Raw genomic sequence first — 27898 nt, forward strand, 5'->3', positions numbered from 1 at the left:
CATCATTGATGTTTATATCTCCCTCTCCCTTCCTCTCTGAAATCAATAAAAATATATTTATTTTAAAAATAGGATATAAAATGCATAAAGCTCAAATGTGTGACGATAATAAAATGACTACAATTTGGTGATAGAAGAACAAGGAGGGATGGAAGGTACAGTGAGTTCAGAATTGCCTCATCTTGTCTAATGGAGGATAAAAAATTATCTAAGATGGCAAATTAAAAATAAAAATGTATGTATACTAGTGTTTTTCTACTGTGATTGCATATTAGAATGACCTGGAAGCCTTAAAAATATACCAATGCTTGGGCCCCAACCCAGAATAATGAAATCAGAACCTGGTGGCCTTGATAGCTACATTTTTAAATTGCTGACAGTACTACAGATGTCCCCATCTCACCCCTCACCGCTCTGCCCCCCTCCACCCAACCCCCATCTCACCATAGGCCTTCATCACACTATTGTCTGTGTCCATAGCTGCATTTTTGAAAAGCTCCCCAGGTGACTAACATTCAGCCAGGACTGACAGACACTTTAATTAAAGTTATAAAGACAACAACTAGAAGAATGAAAAACAAACCAATAGTGATTATTCTGGGGAATAGAACAAGGAACGTCTAAACCAGTGGTTCTCAACCTTCTGGCCCTTTAAATACAGTTCCTCATGTTGTGACCCAACCCTAAAATTATTTTCGTTGCTACTTCATAACTGTAATGTTGCTACTGTCATGAATCGTAATGTAAATATCTGATATGCAGGATGGTCTTAGGCGACCCCTGTGAAAGGGTCGTTCAACCGCCAAAGGGGTCGCGACCCACGGGTTGAGAACCGCTGGTCTAAACTATTTAAATTGTTTTTATGGAGGAAGAAACAGGAAGAAAGGAGAAGGTATCCAAGTTGGGTTTCTCAGGCTCTGCACTGTGGACATTTGAGGCAGGGAATTCTTTGTTGTGGGGGGTTGTCTTGTGTGCTGTAGAAGGTTTAGCAGTCTCTGAGACCCACTGAATGCCAACAGTACCCCTCCCAGTAATGACAACCAAAATTATCTCCAGACTGCCCTGAGTTGAGAACCACCGGACTAGAAGAATAATCCTGTGTATTAGTCAGGCAATTGCTTGAACTAAAAAGCAAGTACAAAGATTTGGACTGACGTGATTGTACAGCGTGTAAATCAAAGTGCCGGGTCTTTAATTAGAATTAAATGTACACATTTTAATTAGAGCACCAGAGGAGATGCATCAGGCCTTTCCTTATGGACGTTTCAGGCTTTGAGATTTACTTTTGTTATTAGAATAACAAAATGTCAGAGCAATTATGCCTTTATAAAAAGGCTGCAAGACCTCCTGGCAAGCAGCCAGATCTTGCCAATTTCTTTTAAACTTGAGAGAGCACTTTTCTCATTCTGAACCAAACAGGGGAGACCCAGCCAAACATAACCCTGGGCAGTAGGCCCAAGTTCACTTAAGTTCAGCAAATATTTGAGCATCTAGTACATGTGCTGGGGATGATAACATTAGTAAAACAAAGACTAGATTTCTTAAATATTATAGAAATAATTAGGGTAAAATACATCTTTAAAGAGAAGGCTTTGCTTTCTGTACTTTACAGTGCTGTATGAAATGCAGTTTTCTGCAATGTCTAAATCTGTGTCATCCAAATGGTAGCCACCAGACATGCAGCTGTGGAGGCCTTGAAAAATGGCTGGTCTGAATGGAGATGCGCTGTAAATGTAAAACACACAAAGATGTATATGAAGACAATAAGGTAAAATACCTCATTATATTTTCAACTTGTATTTTCAAATTTTGAATATATTGGTTTAAATAAAATATATTAGTAAACTTAAAATTAATTTCATTTATTTCTCTTTGTTTTTTGTTCGTGTTTTTTTGTTGTTGTTGTTAATTTTCACTGGAGGATATTTCTTCCATTGCTTTTCAGAGAGTAGTAGTGAGGGAGGCAGTGAGGGAAAGGGAGAGAAAGAGCAAGAGAGAAAGAGAACGAAGAGAAACATCAATGTGAGAGAGACACACCCATTGGTTGCCTCCTGCACATGCCCCAACTGGGACCAGGAATCGAACCTGGGACCCTTCGGTGTGAAGGCCAACACTCTAACCATTGAGCAACACCAGCCAGGGCTCTTTGTTTTTTAATGTGGCTACTGAAAAATTGAAAATTATGCATATGGCTTACATTTGTGACTGTCATTTTCTTTTGATTGTACAGTGCTGTAATAAACTCTTGATTTTTCTGGGGCATCATTGTTAATAATAATAGCATTTTTTACACATTTGGGTCTTTTCTCTACACTGGCATTCAAGTGATGGCAAGTTCCGTCAATACTCACTTCTATAGTTGTGGTTATAGGGAAGTACTTGGCACATGGTGAACTAAACTTAACTACAGGTCACTAAATTCACTTCCTGGCTTGACCACGTGCTTAATCTTAGTTAAGTTACTCAGCCTCTCTGAGCCTCAGTTGCCTCCTCTGTAAAATGGGGATAATGCAATCTTACATACACGTTGTCTACATTTGCAATGATCTCACAAGTGCCTTGTTGAATCAAGTTTTGAACCTTACATAGAAAAGTGTCTTAAAGCTCTTTGCTTTAATGCTGATTTTTACTTCGCAGCAGTGAGGTATTCAGTCATAAACAGACTGAAGATCTCTGTTGCCTGTGGGGTAATGAACCAATTTTCAAACTATACAAAGGCTCTTTCCTAACAATGGCATAACTGAAAGGGGAATCATCTAGGGCAGAGGTCGGCAAACTGCGGCTCGCGAGCCACATGAGGCTCTTTGGCCCCTTGAGTGTGGCTCTTCCACAAAATACCGACTTCTGCGCATGGGCCACAAAGTTCAATCGCACTGTACGTGTGCGCCCGCACGTGGTATTTTGTGGAAGAGCCACACACAAGGGGCCAAAGAGCCGCATGTGGCTCACAAGCTGCAGTTTGCCGACCACTGATCTAGGGCAGCGGTTGCCAACCTTTCGGACCTCACAGACCACTAATCTATGGGCATCCAGGTGAGAACTGGGCCATCTTGGTATAAAGCCAAAAAGTCTTTTCTCTTCACACCCTGAAGGACAGCAATTCTTCTTCACAATTGTATGGTGTGCTGGTCACACAGTGTGCATTCAACACATAGTTTTTGCATTAAAAACAGTATCAAAGAGATTACTATACAGTGGGGCCTTGACTTACGAGTTTAATTCGTTCCGTGACCGAGCTCGTAACTAAAATTACTTGTATGTCAAATCAATTTTCACCATTACAATGAATTGAATGCTGGGCTGATGTGGCGTTCACTGTGACATTCGCTGCGCCAACTAGCGGTGGGGTATCTGAAGCTGGCTCGTAACCCGAATTTTAGCTCGCAACTCAAAGCAAAAAATCAGCCGAGAGACAGTTCGTATCTCGAAAAACTCGTTAGTCGGGACACTCGTAAGTCAAGGCCCCACTGTATAGTAATTTCTTTGATACTGTTTTTAATGCAAAAAGTATGTGTTGAATGCACACTGTGTGACCAGCATTTGGAATTTACTTAGTTCAGTTAGAAAGCTATCTATGTGATCTGAGTAGGTTAGATTATTTATTAGTAGTGTTGAAAATGGATTAGAAATTATTCCCATTCCTGCCATTTTATTCTAAACTAGTGACCCGGTGCACAGATCCGTGCACATTGAAAGGAAATTAATTAGAAGGTGGCTGGTGGGGTGAGACTGGGCAAGACGGGCTGGACACACCCTGGAGCCAACCTTCCATGGTTCCTCCCTGGCCCAGCCGCACCTGGGGTGGTGCCCCGGCTTGAAGGGCATCTGCAGAGTGAGCGGGATCCTTCCAGCAGGTGAGGTCTCTCAGCCTCGCCTGCGGGTGGGGCTGAAACAAGCTCTCCGACATCCCCCGAGGGGTCCTGGATTGTGAGAGGGTGGTTCTCGGGTGATGCACACTGGAATCGGGCTCCCTCGTCTCTGGTCCCGGGATGCGTCACCTAAGAACCACTGCTGCCAAGTCACCGCAGCTTGGTAACTCCTGCATTGAGTGTCTGCCCCCTCGTGGTCAGTGCGTGTCATAGCTACTGGTCAGAACGTCTGCCCCCTGGTGGTCATTGTGCATCATAGCTACCAGTCAGACAGTCGCTTAGTCTAACCTATCTAATAAAAGGGTAATATGCAAATTAACCATCACTCTGTCACAAAGTCCTCTCAGCCCCGCGGGAGTCCCCCAGTCCTGGGGGGACAGCTGCTGAGAGTGGGTAGTGTGAGCGGCCTGGTGGAATGCTTGCTTTGTCGCCATGGCGACGAGGCAAGTGTTCCACCCCAGCTGTGGAGGGCCTCTGGGCAGAGGGCACAGAACGGTTCAGGGTGGAGGGGGGGTGAGGCAAGTGTTCTGTGCCTGGCCACGGATGGGCCTCTGGGCCGCGGAGAGCCTCTGGGCAGCGGGCGCAGAGCGGCCAGGCCCTGCAGAGAGCTTCTGGTGCACGGATTCGTGCGCAGGGCTACTAGTTATATATACAGATAATATATCAAGCAGGAGTGACAAGTTATTTCTTTGTACATCATCCCTTTAGTCACTTACATACAAAATGCACTGTGAATATTTTTGCTTTATTGAAAACAAATCTAAAAGGCAGAGATTATATAAAGTGATATACAGATAAGAATCCTTAAATTGTTAATTTCATTTTACCAATGATCTAGTTGTGCTCTTTTCCTAATTTAATGATAGGTTTTAAATTCAAAACTGCTCTCAACTTACAAATTTAGGTAAGTAATAATTTCTGGTGAAAATATCAACTAAGGTAATCATGGAAATATTCTCTACTGCTAAGAGGCTGGAGGGCACACCCTTTCATTCATTTATCAAGTGTTTTTCAAACATCTACCCTGTGCCAGCGCCATGACTTTCACTTTGTCTGTTTTTAATGGTATTTCAGATCTTCCAAAAGACCTGTTGCTTTAAATCACTGCATCAATTAAAGAAAACTTCTGATTTTCTAGCTGAGCATTAGATGCTGTAGAACCACAGGGAGATACTCAGGCTCCTGATAACTGACATATTTTAGCAAATGTTTGACAGGGAGGCATTGTGTGTAAATACAGCATAGCTTGATGGTTAAGCATCCTCGTTGAGGAACCAAAAAGGCCTGGTGGTGAATCCTGGCTCTACTGCCTATTGGCTGAGTCACCTTAGAAAAGTTAATTAACCTCTCTGAGCCTCAGCTTGCCCATTTGTCAAAGTGGGAACTAATAATAGTACATACCTGATAATAACAGTGGGGATTAGGTGAGGTGACCTGTGTAAAGTATAGAGATCAGTGCTGGAATTTACTAATTGCTCAAGAAATGTTAGCTATTAATAGGAGGAGTAACCCTGATGATGGTGATTGTAGTAGTAGTTAATTGGGTCAAGGGTTTCCTTGTTTAGCTGGACTATCTAATGTGCATAGAGGGAATAGGGCTTTGGTTTTTTATTTTCATATTCTAGTTAACAATATCAAACACAAAACGTTTCAGGATTTAGTTGTTAAAATATTTCTGAAACATACTAATCCATTTTAAAGATTAAAATGAAATATACTTTAATATTTTTATATGTGCCAAGTTCCTGTAGGATTTGGGATCTTATGATTGTGACAGAATGTTATTACAGATGCAAAAGTTTCAGAAAATTTGTACTAAGCCCAGAACAAAATCTAAATATTTGTTTAGCTAAATGCCTCATCTAATCCTGTTTCTTTCCTCTAAAAAGTGTATTGCTAACAAAATTCTACTTAATTCAAAGTGCCTGACAACTGGGTCTTGTTTTATTTCTCATTATAACTTATTTTGTTTATTAACTGTAGAAAATAAATTTACCAGATCTAAAAATTGTCAATAAGACAAATTAAAGAGTTTATAATGAATTTAATCTTTTCACGTTATATATTTCTAAGAACTTTACTCACAATTGCCACAGGGTCATTGCTGCGGGTGGCAGCCAGGCTGAACTTCTTGACATGGGTGTTGGTCTCCAGAGCCTTTGCAAATTCTCTCAGGGTTGGAATTGGAATGTTCTACGATGGGGAATGTACAGAGAGTTGATAAGCCAAGGATCCATAGCTTTTAAGTACTTTATATATTTAGATGACTAATTGCATGCTAACACCTCTAAAAGACATTTATCATCCATCTTCCAACAACTGAAGCCATCCCTAGCCAATAGCCACGCTGTGTCTAATAAGGGAATGTAACACAACGAGACACTGTGGCATCGCCTTTCTGTTTACTAACCAAAAAATTATGCACCTACCATATTCCCTCTTCTCTTTCATTCTCTGTGTTCTAACCAGACTGACCTACTTGCTAATATACCATGGTCTTTCTCTCCTCTATACCTTTAGATATGCTTTTTCCTTTATCTGGAAATTCCTCTGTCCTTTCTCTGATTAATCCCTACTCTTCTTTTAAGACTCAGCTAAAATATCACCTCCTTTGTTTATTGGCTCTCATAGGCAGGATCAATGTTTTCCTTACCTGCAATTCCATAACATTTGGGGGCTTACCACACTGTGTCCTAATGATTTGTTTAGTGTTATTCTCCTAACAATAAGTTCTTCAGAATAGACAAAATGAATCCTACTCCCTCTTCTCCAGCACTTAGCGGGTACTGACCACCGGGGAGGTGGCAACATGGGGTGCAGCCAGAGGCTGGCGTGAGTCTTACATGGTCCACAGACTATGCTGGGACTGAGAGCAACTTAACCTCTTCAAGTCCCACTAAGAATTAAATGAGATAATGAATTTCAAGTTTTTAGCAAAAAATCTGGTACATAACGAGTACTCAGTAAAAGTCTGTTATTATTTTTTAAATATATTATTGATTTCAGAGAGGGAGGGAGAGGGAGAGAGAGACAGAAACATCAATGATGAGAATCGTTGATCGGCTGCCTCCTGCATGCCCCCTGCTGGGGATTGAGCCCACAACCCAGGCATGTGCCCTTGACTGAAATTGAGCCCAGAACCCTTCAGTCCCCAGGCCAACGCTCTATCCACTGAGCCAAACCGGCTAGGGCAAAAGTCTGTTATTATTATTAAATGCTAGAAATTGGCCCAACAAGAATGAACAAAACATGTCAACGTTCTCTCTCCGTCTCTCTCTCTCTCATACACAACACACACACGCACACACACACACACACACGCACACACACACCTCTACTTGAGAGTCACATGACCTATTGCCAAATAGAATAAAGTGGAAGTGGCAATGTGTGACTTCAGAGAATAAGTAATAACATACACTGTGGCTTCCTGACTGTTCTCTTTCTCTTGGATCACTCATGTTGGGGGAAACCAGCTGTCATGATGTATGGACACAGGTAAAAACAGAGGCTTCCTATAAACAGCCATGGGAGTGCACCTTCTAGGAAGTAGATCCTCCTCCTCAGGCGGGCCTGTAAGGTGATTGCAGCCCTGGCGGATAGCCTGCCTAGAGCCTTTTTGAAACACTGAGTCAGACTACCCAGCTAAGTCACTCCCCATTTCCTGATCCTCAGAAACTGGGTGAAAGAATAAATGTTTCTTCTTTTAAGCCTGTAAGTTTTGAAGCAATTTGCTATTCAACAATAGATAACCAGTATATTATTTAACACAACTACTATTAATTGTTTCCAAGAATTCTAGAAATCATTTTTTTAAACCTACTTCTTCTTTTGAATGGGATATCCTGCCTCAAAATCAGTGACTCAAAAGATTTCAACTAGGTAATCAGTCATCCCCTTTAAGTTTTCTAAACTCACGATAAATCAAGTGACTGACAACAGTCATAGTGAGATACCTTAATGTTGTTGAGATTGACTTCTTGGAGGCTGGGATCGTTAGCTTTCATCTGCTGCAGACTTACTTCCACATTTGTGGGGTTGGGTGGTTCCTCAAATACAGGCTTGACCTTTTCACCCTTGACCACATCTAAGACACAAGTTTAAAAAAAAAGAAAAGTAAGGATTCTGCTGTCAAAATCAGTGATGATCCTCCCCCCGCCCCCACCGCCAAATGACCTTTCTTTCATATGCTTTGGTCCTAATAATACTTTATTATCAATGACAGTAAGCTTATTCTCAGCTAAACAAGCATGGGAATGGTATGGCTCTGAGTTACAGTTTCAAAGATGGATGCTTCTCAACCACAATGAGAAGTCTCAGTAGCTGACACTGCATGGAGCCAAAAATGCAGGAGACCTACTGCAAGCATGTCAAACTCGCTGCCCGTGGGCCGCATGCGGCCTACAACGAATATTTTTGCAGCCCAGCCAATATAACGGTATGTAATGGACGTTTTAATAAAAATTTTGTAACTTAATTTTTACAATATGCTGTTATACATAATTATTAATAATGCACTACAACATTTGCTAATACAAAAATCTGTATACACAATTTGAATAATTATTAATTCCAATGTGTTAAATCTGAAAAGAAAGAAACATCAATTGAGCTATCAACTGTTAAGTGTGTATACATTTTTTTGGAATCCCTGTATGGTTGGTGGAAATGGTGGTGCATGATTTTGGGGAGAGTAATCTGGCATCACCTGTCAAAATTTAAAATGTAGAAACTTTATGACCCAGAAACTCTATATCTAGAAGTCTAATCTACAGAAAAAATAGCATAAGAACATAAAGATATACATTCAGGAATGTTCATTGATGTATTACTGGTGACAGTAAAACAGGATAAAATGTCCACCGATGTGAAAATGGTTAAATAAGTTATAGCATAATCACCTAATAAGATGCTATCTATTCACTAAAAGAACAGGCAAACCTACATGTACTGGTACAAGACTAGAACCATAATTTTAAAAAAAGTTAATGAAAAATAAAATACTTAGGTCTAAACCTAAAAAATACGTACAAAATCGGTATGAGAAAAACTATAACACTCTTGAAAGATAGTCCATGTTCCTAGATAGGAAGACTCAATATTGTCAAGATGTCAGTTCTTTACCAATTTAGTGTAATCCCAATCAAAATCCTAGCAAGTGATTTTGTAGATATCCACAAACTAATTCTGAAGTTTATATGGCGAAGCAAAAACCCAGAAGAGCCAATATACTATTGCAAGAGAACAACAAAGTTGGAGGACTATCACTACTCAACTTTAAGACTTACTATAAAGATGTAGTAATCAAGCCCTAGCTGGGTGGCTCAATTGGCTGGAGTGTCATCCCTTATACCAAAGGTTACAGATTTGATTCCCGGTCAAGGCACATGTTTCTCTCTCACATTGATGTTTCTCTCTCTCTCCCTCTTGCTCTAAAAATCAATAAAGTGAGGATTTTTTTAAAAGAGCTACAGTAAGCAAGACAGTGTGGCAAAGGTGAAAGAATATACAAATTAGTAGACTAGAATAGAACCCTGAAATAGACCCACATAAATATGGTCAACTGATCTTTGACAAAGGAACAAAGGAAATGCAATGGAAAAAGGATGGGACATCCATATGCAAAAAATGAATTTAAACACAGATCTTACATTTTTATAAAAATTAACCCCAAATGGATCACAGACTTAAATATAAAATGCAAAACTATAAAACTCCTAGAAGATAACATAAGTGAAAACCTAAATGACCTTGAGTTTGGTAGTGAATTTTTAAATATAACACCAAAGGCAGCCATGAAAAAGTTGATAGGCTGGACTTAATTCAAATGAAAAGTTTCTACTCTGTGCCCTTGGCTGGTAAGGCTCAGTTGGTTGGGCGTTGTCCCATGCACCGAATAGTTGCTGGTTCAATTCCTGGTCAGGACACATGCCTGTGTTGTGGGCTTGATCCTGGTTGGGGCATGCAGGAGACAGCCAACTGATGTTCCCCTCTCACAGAGATGTTTCTCTCTCTCTTCCTTTCACCTCCTCTCTGTGTGGAGAACAGCTGCAGTGTTTGGACAGGTTCAAGCCTCAGACTAACGAGAGGGCACAGTCCTCTCATGGCCACGTGCAAGTCCCAGCTTGCAGGGCAGGGCCCTCCCAGCACAATTACAGCCAACAGCTGTAGTTGTAAGCTTGAACCTACGGTCCAAACACGTGGCCCCACGTGCCTGAGTGATGTGGGCTTGATAGAGTTCAGGTGCATGTAGCTGAGTAGGATTGAAACCCACGAGAATGCTGTAAACATCTTGACCACGCCCTTACTTTGCCTCCTGGAATCTGGCTATAAAATAAAGACACGGCTTGTAGTCCGTGGTGCTGTCACTAGCTCTCCATCAGAGAGGACAGCGTCCCACCCGGACCCAGCTTTCATTCTCTTGTCTGTCTTTTCTCAATCCTTCACCACCCCCTCTCAAGGCTCACCGAACCTGGCTGAGCTGGCGCGGCACATAAGGCGCCCAAATGTGGGGCTGAGTATGCCATGGCCGTGCCAGCTTGCCACACCTCTCTCTCTAAAAATCAATAAAAAAAATATTTTTCTAAAAAAAAGTTTCTCCTCTGGAAGATACTGTCAAGAGAATGAGGAGATGGACTAGAAACTGGGAGAAAATATTTGCGAAAGACATATCTGATAAAGGACTGTTATCCAAAATATATAAAGAACTCAAACTCAACAATAAGAAAACAACTTGATTTAAAAATGGCCCAAAGTCTTAGCCAGTTTGGCTCAGTGGATAGAGTGTCCGCCTGGGGACTGAAGGGTTCTGGGTTCGATTTCCACCAAGGGCACATGCCAGAGTTGCGGGCTCGATCCCCAGTAGGGGGTGTGCGGGAGGCAGTCGATCAATGATTCTCTCTCACCACTGGTGTTTCTATTTCTCTCTCCCTCTCTGAAATCAATAAAAATATATTTTTAAAAAAATGGGCCAAAGACCTTAGCAGACACTTCACCAAAGAAGGTATACTGGTAGAAAATAAGCATATGAAAAGATGCTCCGCATCATGTCATCAAGAAAATGCAAATTAAAATGAGCTACTACTACATACCTATCAGAATGGCCAAAATCTGGAACAATGACAAAACCAAATGCTGGTGAGGATGTGGAGCAAAAACAACTCTCATCTTTACTGGTGGGAATGCAAAATGATATAGCCACTTTGGAAGACAGTTTCATGGTTTCTTAGAAAGCTAACAATACTCTTACCATAAGATCCAGCAATCATGCTCCTTGATACTTACTTGAAGGAGATAAAAAGTTTTGGTCACAAAAACCTGCACATAAGTGTTTATAACAGACTTCTTTATAACTGCCAAAACTTGGAAGCAATCACAACCAAGATGTACTGCAGAGTGAATGGATAAACTGTGGTACATTCAGAAAATGGAACGTTATTCATCACTAAAAAGAAATGAGCTATCAAGCCATGAAAAAAGACACGGGGGAACCTTACATACTTATTAATAAGAGAAAGAAAGTTGGTCTGAATAGGCTACATGCTGTATGATTTTAATATATGACATTCCGGGAAAGGCAAAACTATGGAGACAGAAAAAGATCAGTGGTTGCCAGGGTTTAGAGGGGCAGAGCACAGAGGAATTTTAGGGCAGTACAAATACTCTGTATAATACCACAGTGTAGGATACATGTCATTATACATTTGTCCAAAACCACAGAATTACACCATCAAGAATGAACCTTAATGTAAACTATGGACTCTGGGTGAAAACAATGTGTCAATGTAGGTTCATCAATTTTAACATATGTACCACTCTGTTGCAGGATGTGGATAATGGGGGAGGCCATCCATGTGGAAAGGCAGGGGATATATAAAATATCCCTGTGACTTCCTCTCATTTTTGTTGTGAACCTAAAAATGCTCTAAAAAAACAATGTGTTTTTTTTTTAAAGTTAATGATATACAGTATATGTCTATGTATAAAAGCCAAGAAGGTTAGGCACCAGACTTTTAACAGCAAACATGTTGTCAGAATGTTACCCTTTCATGTTGGAATTAACAATGATGAACGTTTTTTATCTGTATGCATAAGAAACCAGAAAGAAAATAAAAGGAACATTGCTCGTTGTCTGTGTAAATTACCCAGAATAAATGATGATTTATACATATGCTGCTGAGACTAGAAAGCATCTCCCAAGTTTTCATCAAAGAGAATAAAATAGAATTAATCTCAGAAAAGCTGTGATCTTTGTGGAATTTTCACAGCACCTGGATCACATTGTCCAAAATTACCTGATTATTGGTTTGTCCCTACTATGGGTAGATAAGTTCCTTTGGGTAGTGACCATCTTTTATCTTTGTACCTAAAGATAAAACCCATGACACACAGTAGGTATTTGGAAGATGACCGATGAGTAAGTGGGAGAGTCTAATGCAGGGGTGGGCAAACTTTTTCACTCGAGGGCCACAATGGGTTCTTAAACTGGACCGGAGGGCCGGAACAAAAGCATGGATGGAGTGTTTGTGTGAACTAATATAAATTCAAAGTAAACATCATTACATAAAAGGGTACGGTCTTTTTTTTTTTTTTTAGTTTTATTCATTTCAAACGGGCCAGATCCCACGGCTGGTCTAATGACTTTGCCAGGGAATGGTCTGGCACGTCTGTGCCAGCAAATCCATCCCAGTGTGTCTTTCATGCTCTCTGGGGGATGTGGGTATTCAAATTCTAATGACAAGCATCCATTATTGAGACAAAAAGACACTGAAATAGAGAAAAGAACTTATTTAAGATACGACAGTTGATTAAAACAACCTTGCGAACAGGAAACTCTGCGTTCCATGCTGACTATGCAACCTATCAGCAATTTTACCTTTAGATGGAAGGGACTTAACTACAAAGTGTGTTTTGGACAAAACAATCGATTGTTACTAGTTACACTGCCAGACAGAGTTCCCATGATCAGCTACTCTATTCTGGTTTGACTGCCCCGAGCCCAGTGATCCTTGGTGACCTGACAAAAGCCACCTTCAAAGGCTGCAGCACAGAGGCCAGGATGCACTAGGAGGCCCAGGGAACAGGCCTCCCCTCCCAGCAACACATGGAGGCTCCCAAGCCTCACAGAACCGCAGATTCCACGTCAACTTACTTCTCACAGGCCCTTTGCCACCTTTACTGTTGGGTGTTTCTTCATCAAATTTTGGGTTATTGAGCAAATTGTGTACTCCAAGAACAGCTGGAAGAAAAAAAAAAATCAGTGAATAAACATTAAGTTTGGAAAAACATGTTAGGATATCCACATTGTTAATTTGTTCCTTGAAGAACAATTCTTTGTATCATAAAGATAAGTCTCCGGACCCATACTTCCTTGCACAGTGTGTGGTACATGTATAGTGTTAAATAAACTGATATATCAACACACACGCGTACACAAAAACCCTCCCTGCAAGACCACCAGCAATCTATACAGGTCTTTCTACATCTGTACACAAAAACCCTCCCTGCAAGACCACCAACAATCTATACAGGTCTTTCTACATCTGTACCTGTGACACCATTTGGGATCTGAGGGACAAGGGTCTAGTGATGGCCCCAAATTACTGAAAACTTGCTAAGACCTCTTAGTAAAGTAGATTCAAACTCATCAGCTTTCCCATCTGTAAAATGTGAGGGTCGGACTGAATCTAAGGACATTTTAAGATTTGACATTATAGAGATGATGGCAAGTATTTTTTTAGAGGCAAAGAACAGAAAGATCGTGGGTCTCTTTCAATATAAGCCTCACGGCGAGAAGTTGCCCTTTCCTTGTCTTAAAGCATCTCACGGTGGGAAATAAGAGACACCAGCAACGGAAGGCTGAGCATGCTGAGATTTGAGGCTCCTGTACTACATGGAATTGGCACCAGGGGGCAGCACAGCATGCGAGAAACAGCACTGGGGGCGAATGCACACCAGGCAGGCTGAAGCTGCAACTGCACCCCAGCTCTCCCCTCGCTAATAAAATTACAGGCGGCCACCTGGTGAAGGATCCCATCCCAGAATGGATCATCTGTGAACAGGGGGCAGAGCTCCTGCTAACTCTGAGCTCCTCGTCAGCTGTACTGTAATCTGCACATCAGGAGGAGGCAGGAGGCCAGCACGCCATAAGCAACAGCAAGTCTAGGGTTAAGAGGGCACCCAGGAGCAGTCAGCCAATACGAATACTGTCATGTACCACCTGTGTGACTTGAGAAGTTACTAAATGCCCCCGAGCCTCCGTTTCCCCATCTGTAAAACAGGGATAATAATTATGCTTTACCTACTACAAAAGTGAAATGACTGCCCTGGCCAGTGTGTTCAGTGGTTAGAGCGTTGGCCTGAGCACCAGAGGGTCACAGGTTTGATTCCTGGTCAAGGGCACATACCTGGGTTGCAGGTTCGATCCCCACCCAATAGGGGTGTGTGTGGGAGGCAACAAATTGATGTATCGCTCTCACATGGATGTTTCTCTCTCCCTCCCCTTTTTCTCTGCTCTACTTCCCCCTCCCTTCCACTCTCTCTAAAAATCCATGGAAAAACATCCTCACTCCTCAGGTGAGGATTAAAAAAAAAAGATGAAATGACTTCCTATGCGTCAGGCACTGTTCTAAGTGCTTTGTACATTCTTATCAGTAAATAAGCATTTATTACTGTGTTTCTGGCATTGTCTAGGGAGATGCCCTATTTGATAAGCACAAGTTTACTGAGACCATCCAAAAAACGTACCTTGCTTTGGCCCCATTCTCACTAATAACTTCTAATTATAATTTGGCTCCCATTGCCTACTGTTAATTTTTGTGTTACCTGTTTCCTGTGAACCTGGCAGGTGGACCCGTCCCCACTGCCTGGCCCCAATCAGACTGCTGCTACGTGCACCAACCAGCAGAGCTGAGAACTAGACTGGTATGGCGGGGGACCACACAGAAATACGGCCACTTGAGGAACCATCTGTCCTTCTGCTCTCGGTCTGCTAGAGTAACATGGGCAGGGCGTTGACACGCTTTCAAAGGCTGGCAAATCTACTTCTTCCAGAGAGAGCCGTCCTAGAGAAGATGCGGGGCTTCCTCCTGGTGCTGAGGGGCACTGCTGAGGGAGGGAGGCTACGTAAAATGAACATGACAGTTTTCTTTGGGGATTATCCCCCTGGTTTTACTGCATGAATTTCAGGATCTTCCAAAGGATGGGTGTTTATCTCTTTCTTTCTTTCTTAGGCATTTCCTGGGAATTTAAGCCCAGCCCTGCATTCTCCCTTTGGGCAATTCCAGGACAGACTGAGAGGCAACAGTCACCACAACATGATCCCTCCCCAGCAACCACAGGGCTAAGGAGACTGGTCACTGCTAAGCACCTTCCTAACTGTGTGGCACAGGTGCCTCAACGCTGCAGTGACTTCTGAGAGGGGTTCAAATACGTGAATTTAATACTGACCACTGATATCACAGAAGGAATGAAAATGTAGCTGGAACCGTTTGCATGCTATTAGAATAAGGCATAGCTGGTTCTTCTAGGACAGCCGTGGGCAAACTACGGCCCACGGGCCAGATCCGGCCCGTTTGAAATGAATAAAACTAAAAAAAAAAAGACCGTACCCTTTTATGTAATGATGTTTACTTTGAATTTATATTAGTTCACACAAACACTCCATCCATGCTTTTGTTCCGGCCCTCCGGTCCAGTTTAAGAACCCATTGTGGCCCTCGAGGCAAAAAGTTTGCCCACCTCTGTCCTAGGAGGACAAAGATTATAGTAATATGCCTTCCAATGGAATAAAAACGTGAGAATTCTTGCTAAAACTATGGACTATTTTTTTTTAAAAACACCTCTCCCTGTGATGACCTAATGACCCTCATGATCCACATATCCATCTTATTTGGAGAAAAGTGCATCCCATTGGTACACAAATATGCAGGCATATGCATGGACTCTTTCTCAAAGGACAGAGATGGGATCTCAAAGCAATGGGATGGGGCTTATGTAATCAGGGTCAGAGATTTACTTTCATTACATATTCTTTTTGTTGTTAATCCTCACCTGAGGTTATCTACCCATCGATTTTTTTTTTTAGGAAAAGTCAGAAATATCAGTGTGAGAAACACATCGATTGGTTGCCTCCTGCATGAGCACTGACCAGGGCCCAGGCCGGGAAGGAGCCTGCAACCAACCCTGTGGTCTGCAGGCCGACGCTCTATCCACTGAGCCAAACTGGCTAGGGCCATTACATATTCTTTTGTACTTTTTGGGCTTTTTCTATCTGCATGTATAACCAGTTCAAATAATAATGCCAATAATTATTGTATTGTTGCTACTGTTAAGAAAACTAGAAAAAAAGTCAGCAGATTGGGCTGAAAGTGGATTTACCACAGTGCATGAACATAACAGTAATTACCCCCATTCCATAGTTGGGTTCAACAGACCTGTTAGTGGGGATCAAAATGGAACAGCAACTGGGGAAGAACAAGAACATCATGGAAATGTTGTGATGATAAAGTGCCAAATGTGAAAGCTCTCTGGAAAGCACAGGGGCTGTTATTTTATCGTGTAAGTCCGCAGCACTCCTTCAGCTCTGTTCTCTGATTTCTCACAGAAACTCTTGAGTTTGGTAGGATGGGTATTACTGGGGCATTTTACAGCTGAAATTCAGCAGAATGTTTGCTCAGAGAGGTTGAGTCACCTGTATCAAGTCTTACAGCTACATAAAGACTGAAGCCAACCAGGTATCACAATAAAAGCCAGTCGCTACGGAGAAACTCAAAGGCTGCTGCCACGGATGCCGACCTGGAGGCCACAGAACGAAACAGGAAAGTGACCCAGAGCTGAGGACTAACCTGCAAGATCGTAGAGCTCAGTGTCAGAGGCACTGGCCAAAGCTTCCTCCAGTTCTGGATCAAGGGTCACTTTTTCTTCTTTACGCGTTTCCACGGGCTTCTCTTTGGGGATAAAGACTCTCCCTTTAAGTCAGAAGAAAAACAAAAACCATTGTGTGGGCTGCTTATTGCAGGGGAAGCGGGCCACCAGAGAATGCAGCTCTGGCTGTTAAGAGCTGAGTCATTAGGCCGTTGCACATCCAACCGGGATGCCTTAATTGCTGGGATAATGCCATTATCGATAATCCACAATTAGAAGGGGGAAGGTCAGAGGAGGAATCCTGCATTCTACAGCACTGACATCCAAGGAGACTGCAGTCCTTAACCACAGAGAGAAATGGCTTCTACCTCCCTCCTTCCCATCGATCAGCAGCACTGCCCTTAGGCCTGGGCAAAGGGGGGCTCTGCCGTGGACCCCAACTTTAAAGAGCTCAGCTCTGGTCTCCTCTGGCTGCATGACCTCCACCCCCCCCCCCCCCTCACACACACTGTTTCTGCCCCACCAAGGGAAGAATCATGGGACAAAGGGTCATTCCCACTGAGAACAGAGGCTGCCTGCTAGACCACACCCAGGCACCTTGGACCCTGGGATTCTTTGCCAAGAGCCCTGAGCCTGCTTCCAGGGCCTGCATGAATCCCTTCTCCATGCCCACCCTCCTGAATGCAGGTCACACTGCTGGGATGTACACCCCCAGGCCAAGGGGAGGCAGTGGTGGATGAGTATGAATGAAGCTTGGATATGCAGGCGGAGGTGTCAACCATATGCATTTGAGGTCCTGGCAGAGAAGGACAGACATCCCTGTGTAGAACTCTTGGAAGTCCAAGAGTACTGGCCTACGTATACTTGTAGGATATAACATATTTTAACAGTTTGTTAACTTTTAAGTATTTGTTTGTTTGTTTCTTTTTTTTTTTTTTTTTTAAAGGCACTTGAACTTCTGTTTGTGTTCTTGTCTTGGACCCTGCAAATATTCCGACCAGATTCACCCAAATGGCCCTGGGATTCCTAAGGGACAAATGTGATCATCCAGAGTTTTCCTCTCACCAACTGAGATGGTAGACCAGTAGGATGTTCTCTCTAGGATCACGTGACTAGGTAGTGACCTGGGACGCAGCCACCTCTCTACAGCATACCAAAGTCAGCCTGATTTAAAAGAAAATAAGCAGGGCTGGCGTACTCAGAGACGTGGGGGTCTGGGCAGTAGGGCTCTCTGTGCTTCCCACGTGCACATTCTCTGCCGCCATCTCCCACCTTACCCCGTTCAATCGAATGACATTCATTTTGCCCCTACTCACTTCTGAATATGCCAATATCTGCAACACCCCAACCCACCCCCACGCTGCCCAATCCTCTGGACTAATAATCATACGGCCGGGAGGGTGTGAATACAGCCAGGCCAGCACACCCACATCCCACATGGGCTTATAAAGGTGAAGTCAAGACACACTGGGGCCACCAGAGCGATGCCCCAGACCTACTCATACTCGTCCCAATTCCTCCTGCTTTGACTCTTGGTTTCTCTCTTTTTTGGAGCTGCTTTTACTTCTTGGCATGATCTCTGAAATTGGTCTCTTCCATGGTGATCTTTAGAGTTCCCTAAAGACTCACCCCTCCATTCCTTCTGCCCTTTGTCCCCTGGGGTAGAACAGACAGCTGGCTTCAGCTTCAGCCAATTAGGACCCAAGTTCCTTCTAGGTCTCCTTGGCTAGTCTGGCCTTCCCTACTCCCATGGGAAAGGAAAGGCAGAAACCCAAAGTCAGTATGTCTCCCTCATGAAAACTCTCCAGGAGGCGTCCCTGGTTACAGGGCTTTACACTTCCCGGTGGTTCACCAGATCCTCAAATGGTTGGACAAGGAAACAGGGGCCAGGTAGAGCTGGGCACCCCAAAGAGGGCCCACTCCTTATGGTCAGGCCAAGGTATCCTGGCCATTAGGTCTCTATCTTTGACCACTATATAAGCTGCCACATTTCCAAGAAGGGAAGAAAGCACACTGGGAAACAAAACAGGAGAATGGCCAGAAAGGGGGGTGGGGGGGCGGCGGGAAAATCAACCAGTCAGTAGCATCTCAGACACTGGGGCTATTCCTGACTTAATTTTCATAGTATCTGCAGCCTGAAGCACTGTCTTTCTGGCTCGGATGATCTCGGGTCCAGAGTCAAAATCGGATTTCTGAGTCATCCTGGTACTGTTCAGGGTCCCTCCCAACACTAGCTGCACAGGTGGCCCACAGCTATCGGCATTCAGGACAACTGCTGCCGCACAGCCGTTCCTTGGGCTCCGACCAAATAAGTTCTCAGTGAAAAAAACTACACTAGAGAATTAAATGTAGCTCAGGCACACGGCCTTCAGAACTGAGGTGTGCCACCCCTCTCCTGAGGCCCTCACTATAGCCCCCCACGGCTTCCAGAGCACCCACTGGTCCTTCCCGGGGTCCTGTAGACTCCCCCACCTCACCTTCATCCCTCTGCTCTGTGTGGAAAACTCATTTTTTTTCGCTCAACTGTGTTGCTTCTCAACCTTCTCCTAAGCAACCTGTGCAGCTATATTACCCTCTTGTATCCCCATTTATAACTCAGACTGCTCCTGCACTCCTAGTTCCCCCGTGAACCATCTGTAAGTTGATCTGGATCGAGAGGGGAATTTACCACAGCTCCTCCTCAAACCTATACTGAGAACAGAACACAACAGTTTTCCTCTTGTTATTCAGTCACTACCCTAATACTGGATGTTAACAGGAATTTTATTGAAAATTTGACATTAAATAATTTACTTTTTATTTCACAATTAAATTAGTTCAATAGCAACTATGTTGCCATAGAAAGAGTTTATATTTCTACGGTAATCTTTGGTTATTTGTCACTGTTCACCTTTACTTTCTTAATAAAATAACACCATCCACGGTGCGTGACCCGTCAAACATGCCTGGTTCAGAGGAGGGCTGGGGCGCAGTATAAGCGGAGGCAGCACTGCTGTGACTCATGCCAGCAGGGAAGCTGTGTTCCCACCCCCACAGAAGCTCAGAAATGGCGTTCATTCGAGTCCATATTTATCGAGTGCCTCCCCGTGTCAGCTTCTGTGCCAGGATGCAAGAGAGACACAACCCCACCGTGGAGATCTCAATCTAATGTGGAAAACAAGCAAAACCAAAAACAAATAAACAAAGGATAAACACTGTCATGGGGCTGTGAACGTAACAAATGAGTGTCAGGGCAGAAAGAAAAGGTCTATTTTAGACAGAGGGGAAGCTGGAAGCCTGGGCATTTAAGCTGAGACTTAGAAAGCAAAAAATGGAGATGTGGGTCAGAGGGAAGAGTCCAAGAGAAGACCCTGAGATGGGAAAAAAACTCAGCAGGCTTGGGGAACTGAATGAAGATATTGGGGCTGAGGCTTAGTGAGGGAAGGCTGGCAGAGAGGTGGGCAGGGAGAACTCTCCCGGGACTATGAGAAGCACAGTAAGGATTTGGGGTTTTAAGCAGGGAAGTAGCATGATCTGATTTGTGTTTTTAAAAGACTATGGTAGCCCTGGCTGGTGTGGCTCAGTTGGCTGGGCATTGTCCTGTGCACTGAAGGATTGCTGGGTCGATTCCCAATTAGGGCACATGCTGGGGTTATGGGCTCGATCCCTGGTGGGGGCTGTGCAGGAGGCAGCTGATCAATGTTTGAGATGTTTTTCTTTCTCCCTCTCTCTCTAAAAATCAATTAAAAATAGATATCTATTTTAGACTGTGGTCGCCATGAGATTATCAATGATTTTATTAGTACCCATGGGCCCAAGTTGCTGTCTGTAGCTGAAGAACCTGGACAGGTGAGTGATATCCACTTTTTCCTCCAAAGGGGCTCAGGATTGAGAGCTAAGGAGGAAGGTTTTCCTGTCTTGAGTCTGTCATGCCTATCTCACAGTCTTCCCAGGTCTATCATAGTGTTTCTCTCACTAAGACCACAAGCTCTTTGAGGGCAGGGCAGGGTCTTACTCACTGTGGTTCCAGCACCTGACACTTGGCTCTGCACAGAGGAGGTCAATGTTGAATGAATGATTTGCTGCACTACCCCTTAAGGTAACATCTAGGAACATAGCCAATGCCTAGACATGAAGTAGACTTCTGCAGCGGGTAAGGCCCTGGCCTGAGAGCATTCATGCTTATGGGACCTTCTCTTAGGCACAACTCTACTTCCTACTCCCAAAACTTTCTTTGGGAGTTAAGGATTCTTTTTTTACAGAACTAATTTGAGTACCACCACACTCAAAGTATTCATTTAATTAACCTTCACGCTTCTTTTTACTTAGTTAATAAACTTCATTTTGGGGAGCAGTTTTTAGGTTCACAGAGGAAAGCACTGAGAGTTCCCATATCCCCCTTAGCCCCACGCTGCCAATCTCCCCCTCTATTGATATCCCACAGCACAGTCGTGCATCTGTTACAGCCAATGAGCCTACGCTGATATCACCCAAAGCTTAGAGTTTACATTAGAGCTCACTCTTGGGGGTGTACATTCTATGGGTCTGGACAAATGTCTACACTGACATGTATCCATCAGCCATGATTCTTTTAAATACTGAACTCAATTATGGGCTTATTTCCCATTCCCAGGTCAGTTGCCTGGCTTGACCTTCCAGGACATACACTAGGAGCGCCTTTGTCCCAAGAGGCGCCACCTGCGGTCCTTACCTTTCTTTTCTCCAGTGAAAGGCACAACGTCTTCCCTGTCTTTCTGTTCCAAAGCCTCCTTCTCCAGGTACATGAGGAGGTGCTCGCGGTCAAAGGGGCCGGTGGCTGCTTTCTGTGTCTGGTCTTTCTGTCGGAATCCAGCTGGTAGCAGGGCACTCTGGTAAGACAGAGGTGTGAGCAGGAAGGAAGGTGCCTGCCCAACTGATACCCTGTGGCCCTCCCTCCTCTGCTGTACATGGGGGAGGTGTGAGCTAAGGGCGGGCTTCTTTGGCATCTGAGGCCCTACCTGCTCTAATATCCTGCGCTGAGAAGAGGGCTCCCGAAGGCAGGCAGCACACACACGTGGCTGGAGCAGCTTCTGGGACTCCTGCAGCTGCCTTCTAGAACGTGACAGCACAAGGCCAGCCTCCCTCCGCAGCCTCATAGATCCCACTTAGGTTTGGCCACATCTGCACCCAAGGTGCTCTCAGGCAGTCATATGGAGATTCTACAAAGGAGCCAATATGGCTATTCTCTCTTATTTCCAAGCCTTCTCCTGGGGAACCGGCCAAGCAGGTAAGTGAACATTATGGTACCTGCTTGATGAAGCTTAGAGATTCCTTCCTTAAGTTTAAACAATACAAGCAGAATACTTATATTTTTAAAAGTAAATAGAGTATCCAAAGTACCTGCCACATCAGATTATCATACAAATAATTTTTAGTGACATTTTTATTTATAGTGAAACCATTATTTTGGATGCCACTGATTCTCAGTTTAAGCTAATACCAGCAGGTCTGAAGGAAACACTACAACAAGTTACTTAGCTTTTCAAGAGCCCATAAACATATTAATGTACTTGATATTATCAAGAGCATTGCTCCACGTAAGTGTATTTGATATTATGGTCAGTTATTCTAATCTACCTATTGTTGTAGGATCACCAAGGATTTCAAGTTATTCATACATTTTTTTAAAAAAAGATTTTTTAATTGATTTTTTTAGAGAGAGAGAAAAGGAGAGGGAGAGAGAGAGAAACAGCAATGTGAGAGTGAAACCTCAATTGACTGTCTCCTGCACACCCCCTACCGGGGATTGAGCCTGCAACCTGGGCATGTGCGCTGACCGGGAATCAAACTGGCAGCCCTTCGGTGTACAGGATGATGCCCAACCAACTGAGCCACACCGGCCAGGGCTATACATTTTAAATAAACTAGATACAGAAAAGATCTGCCTTTGGGGTTAAAGACCTGGCTTAAATATCATCTCTGACATTTACTAGTATGGCATCTTAGGTAAATTACTTCTCCTGGTTAATCCCCTCATTTATGAAATGGGGATAATACGCTTTACCGAAGGGGCTTTTGTGTCCAGCAGAATGTGTGATTCACAGACGAAGCTCAGTAAGATTTGTTCCTTTTCTCTCTTCCCCTTCTTTTCACCCAAGTCAGACTAGCCTTTCATCAATCAATGGAAACTACTTTTCCCCATTTACATTACACTTGTTTTTGAGAAATCATATTACAGATTGTGGTTACTGAGATTCTCCATAAATTTCGAAGAGCAAGTGACTCAGGACCAATCAGGGAAGAACACAGAATTCGCATTTGGAGCTAAGGGATTTCTATGCCATTATTTAAGGACATGCCACGCCATTTATCCGGGACTATCATTAACCATGCTGCTTCAGTTCCAGGTCACTAACCTCGGGATCTAGGTCATCAAGAACATTTTCCAAGTGTTTCAATTCCTCTTCTGAGAGTTTTCCAAGAAGCTCATCTTCATCAATGTTCTTATATTTCTCCAACTCTTTTTGAAAAGGGAGCGCCATGGTTTCTCAGATGCCCTTCTCATGGGCCGTGCACATTTAAATGGGCCAGCGTCCTGAGACCTCAGAATGCCACTAATAAGAAAGAAACACTGTTATCTCCTTTCTGCAAACAGGCTTTATTAACAGGAGACAGGGCTATGCTATCTGCCAGTGGAGTCTCTCTATTGGACGAATAATTCAACAAAAAAGGTGATATTACCTTCATTTGTAGAGCAACCTGACCACTTACAAAGTATTTTCATGTATATTATTTTACTTACTTAGATCTTTACAACCACCTGGAAAAAAAAAAGCCTGGACGACAGATATCAATAACCTATTTTACAGATAAAGAGTCTGAGGTGAAGAGTGGCCAAGTGCTTTGCTTGAGGCTCCAGAACTGGGATGTGCCTGGCCTTCTGATTCCCAGGGTAGTGAGTGCCTTCCCACTATACTACTCTGCCTCCTCCAGCTTTCCACAGAACACAGTGAAGAACAATGCACCAATTGTACGGCAGTTGTGAGCAGCACACTTGTGTCTTTTCAGAGAAAGAGTAATGTGAAGAATACAAAATGGAGTTCATTCAGAAAGAGAGTTTGGAACATTCATGTGAGAAAGCATTGTCCAGCAGCTCCCCTGCCATTAGACTAAGGAGATTCTAAAATACTGGCAGCATGCTCACCCTCTCCACTGTTCTCTCTGTTCTTCTTTCCTCCTCTCCCATTCTCTTTTAGTCCTATTTCCTTTTTGTTTCCTGGGCCATCCTGCTCAATTCTTTACATTCCTAGTCCATTCCCCTTTCAATACCCACTTTTTATACCACCTCACCCCTAAACTTCCACTCACAGTGAAATTTTTACTCATCCCTTCTTCTTCGCAGAGGATTTTACAGGTATTCCCTTGAAAGATAATACCACATTTAGGAAATAACAATGTACTCAATTGATTGTGTTTCTCCTTAGGAAGTATTACTATCTGTCAGATCTTTCAAGGCAATTAATATTTGCTGTATGCCCCCTAATTACCAGGCAGCATTCTAGAAAACAGGAATACAAAGGCAAACAAGGTATGACCCTTCCCCAAGGAGATCACAGCTCAGTGAGACACACAAATAGGATAAGTGTTATAACAAAACTAATGTATAAAGTAAGTTTAAAACATATAAGGAGATAATTATTGGATAAAAGGATCTAGGGTTTGAAGGGACACTGGGAAAAAGAGGTTTAGTTTGAAACTTTAAGGAAGAGGTCATAGAGGTCATAGGGTAGACATGAGTGGGGAAGGGTCATTCTTAGGAAAAAGGAACAGTGTAAACAAAGGCACAAAGGTAAGGAAGTACATGGTAAGTTGGGGAATGCTTGTGTGTCTAGAGGGGAGAGTTGCCGGAAGGGAAGAGGAAAGACAAGGAAGACATCTGTGAAGGGCCTTCCCTATATGCCTTGCCTAAGAACCCGGGCTTTATTCTGTTGGGAGATAAGGAGCCACTCCAAATTTTTAAAGTAGAGGAATGATCTGAGAAGCCCTGTTTTTAATAAGATACTTGAAACAGTAAGAATGAAAAATGGTTTGTCATGGAAAGAATGTTGTTTCCCTCTCCTTATTAATTCAACTATTCACCATATTAAAGTTTGTGGTTTTCTATTTGTGCCATTTCCATATATAATGTAACTCTCTTTCCCTTTCATAAGTCCACCTTCTTTTAGCTTCAATGGCTATATTCCAGTAAAAACAAAACAAAATTCATCCCACTAAAGTCAGAGAAACAAACTACACCATATATACTTTGTTCTGGTCCCAGCTACCATCAATTTACTGTGTGACTGTGGACAAGGATCTCAATCAGCCAGGCTCTTAGCCATCAAACAAACTGGTTAAACTACCTTACCTACGGTTTCTAAGATGAACAGTTTCCGACAATATAACATTCTGAAATTGACATTTATCTTACAATTGATGGCTCTCAACCACTGACACAGCAGCAGTCAAGAAAGACTTGTCACAGCCTACATATGCATAAATATCAAAAGCACCAGCTTCAAAACTAGCAGAATAGGTGTCAGGGATTTGGAAAACAATTCCAGGGACTCTTTAAAACCTAGTGGGGAGGAAGTGGGAGACATGGCGACTCAAGGGTATTTAGCAACACTCCCAAAGGAAGGTCCAGATTAGGCCAGTTCCGTATAATTATAGAATGGTTTAAGACCCAACATCAATGACTTTTATAAAATTACCATTTTTGATGGCAAAGAGGAGGTACTGGGTGGAAACAAAAGAGACATTGATGACTATGAGTCAAAAATGATTCAGAAAGTTGGGATCTGAACACGAAGAAGTTTTAAGAATATCAGCCAATTCATTTCACTTGCATTTTCCCTTTTTATGTTGCACAGGGATGGTATGCTATTTTAAAAATCTGTGTATGTTCAGAGCAGCTTTATTTGTAACAGACAAAAACTGCAAACAACCTGAATGGTCATTAGTAGGTGGATGGATTAACAAAGTGTGGTATGTCCACATAATGGAATCTACTCAGAAATAAAAACAAATGAGCGATTGATACACATGATGATATGGATGAACCTCAAAATAATTATACTGAATGAAAGAAGCCAGACCCAAAGGAATGTATATGGTATAATTACATTTATCTAAAATTCTAGCCGAAACCGGTTTGGCTCGGTGGATAGAGCGTCGGCTTGCGGACTGAAGGGTCCCGGGTTCGATTCCGGTCAAGGGCATGTACCTGGGTTGCGGGCACATCCCCAGTAGGAGATGTGTAGGAGGCAGCTGATCGATGCTCCTCTCTCATCGATGTTTCTAACTCTCTATCTCTCTCCCTTCCTCTCTGTAAAAAATCAATAAAATTAAAAAAATTAAAAAAAATAAAATAAAATTCTAGAATATGTAGACTGATCTATATGACAGAAAGCAAATCAGTAGCTGCTTACAGATTGAAGAGAGGTAGGGAGAGACAGGGGGAGGAATTACAAAGGGGCAAGTATCACATGATCTCACTCATTTGTGGAATATAACATAATCTGATGAACAAAAATAAACCCAGAGACACAGAAACATCGAACAGACCGTCAAACCTCAGAGGGAAGGCAGGGGAGGATGGGTGGGGGTGGGGGTGGGGGGTGGGTTAAGAGATAAACCAAAGAACTTGCATGCATATAAGCATAACCAAAGGACAAAGACAATAGGGGGGTGAAGGCCTGGGCTGGAAGGAGGGGTGGGCTAGCAGGAATAAAGGGAATATATGTAATACTTTCAACAACAAGAATTAAAAAAAAAAAAGAAGTACAAATTAGTAGGTACAGAATAGTCATGGGAATATAAAGTACAGCATAGGAAATATAGCCAGCAATATTATAATGACTATGTATGGTGTTAGATGGTACTAGATTTATCAGGATGATCACTTTGTAGGTTATATAAATGTCCAATCACTGGGTGGTGCACCTGAAACTATACTGTACCTCAACTCTAATTAAAAAATAAAAATATATTATAAAAAAAGAGGCAATTTGGGGTTATGAACTACCTTGATTGTGCTGATAGTGTCACAGATGCATGCGTATGTCAAAACATATCAAACTGTATACACTTTAAATATGTGCAATTTATTGTATGTCAATTAAAAGACTTCAAAAATCTGGGTGTAAGGCTAAGATAGCTCTTTCAATAAAGTAAAAATTGTATATTTAAGAAGGCATGTACCATATTTTAGTCTTTCCTTAGTGGCACATAAATATTCATGTGTTTACAATAGGCAGCATCTTAACATGGATAAGATTCTATTTGTATTGCTATTCCAGGACTCTATGACTATACCCTAACTCATCATCTTCCCCAGAAACAGATTTGCTCTCCTGATTTTCTAGATCGTACCATTAGTCTACCAGTGAGACACTTCCAAAGCTCAGATTCCTCCCCTTCCTTCCATGTCCAGCTGGCTAGCCCTCTTGTAGAATCTCACTGCACTGTACTTTTCACACCATCCCTTCCTGTCATTCTCGTTTCAGACTTTTGTTCCGCTGGGCCTGGACTACTCTAATTGCATCTTGAAAGGTTTCTGTTCTTCCCTCTAAGCCACCCAGAGCACCACGGTCAGATCATCTTTCTTAACACTGCTAACAAGCCACTACCCTGGTGGAGGACTTACAGTGGCTCCTTCTTCTCTACAGAAAAACATTCATACAGTTTAGCATTTAAAGCTTCCATAATTCGGCTTTGATCTGCGCTTCCTGTTTTCATTACTTTCCTAGGGAGCCCTCCAATCCAGTCAAAATGGTTTGTTCATTCACTCTAAATTGTAGGCAGAATAATTGCCCCTTAAAGATGCCCCATGCTAATCCCCTGGAACCTGGGAATGTTACTTACATGGCAAAGAGACCAGTGTGATTAAATACAAATTTTTTAACTGGGGCGGTTATCCTGGGTTATCTGGGTGGGTTCTACTAATCACAAGGGCTCTTAAAAGAAGAAAGCAGAAAGCAGGAGTCAGAGAACAAGATGTGACCACAGAAGCAGATGCAATTGTTTTGAAGGTGGAGGAAGGGGCAGAGAAGGGGGCTCTAGAGAAACTGGAAAAGACAAGGAAGTGGAGTCTCCCTCAGAGCCTTCAGAAAGGAACGCATTGATTTTAGCCTGATGAAACCTGCTTTGGACTTCTAGCTCCCCAAA

The 27898-nt window shown here is 42.8% G+C and overlaps 1 protein-coding gene across 1 annotated transcript in view; it reads right to left on the minus strand.

Moving 5' to 3' along the window:
* The window catches only part of TMOD2 (tropomodulin 2), a 52812-nt gene that overhangs the window by 15871 nt on the left and 9043 nt on the right, over positions 1-27898 (minus strand). Inside the window, exons 2-7 of the mRNA XM_081108958.1 lie at positions 23107-23304; positions 21423-21579; positions 16714-16836; positions 13021-13107; positions 7826-7956; positions 5955-6062 (exon numbers count right to left, since the gene is read on the minus strand). Coding sequence (XP_080965084.1) covers positions 5955-6062; positions 7826-7956; positions 13021-13107; positions 16714-16836; positions 21423-21579; positions 23107-23232 — 732 coding nt within the window. The 5' untranslated portion in view covers positions 23233-23304. The remainder of the gene's footprint in view (positions 1-5954; positions 6063-7825; positions 7957-13020; positions 13108-16713; positions 16837-21422; positions 21580-23106; positions 23305-27898) is intronic.

Source organism: Myotis nattereri (genome assembly GCF_964212035.1).
Source record: "Myotis nattereri genome assembly, chromosome: 1".
Lineage (NCBI taxonomy): Eukaryota > Metazoa > Chordata > Mammalia > Chiroptera > Vespertilionidae > Myotis > Myotis nattereri.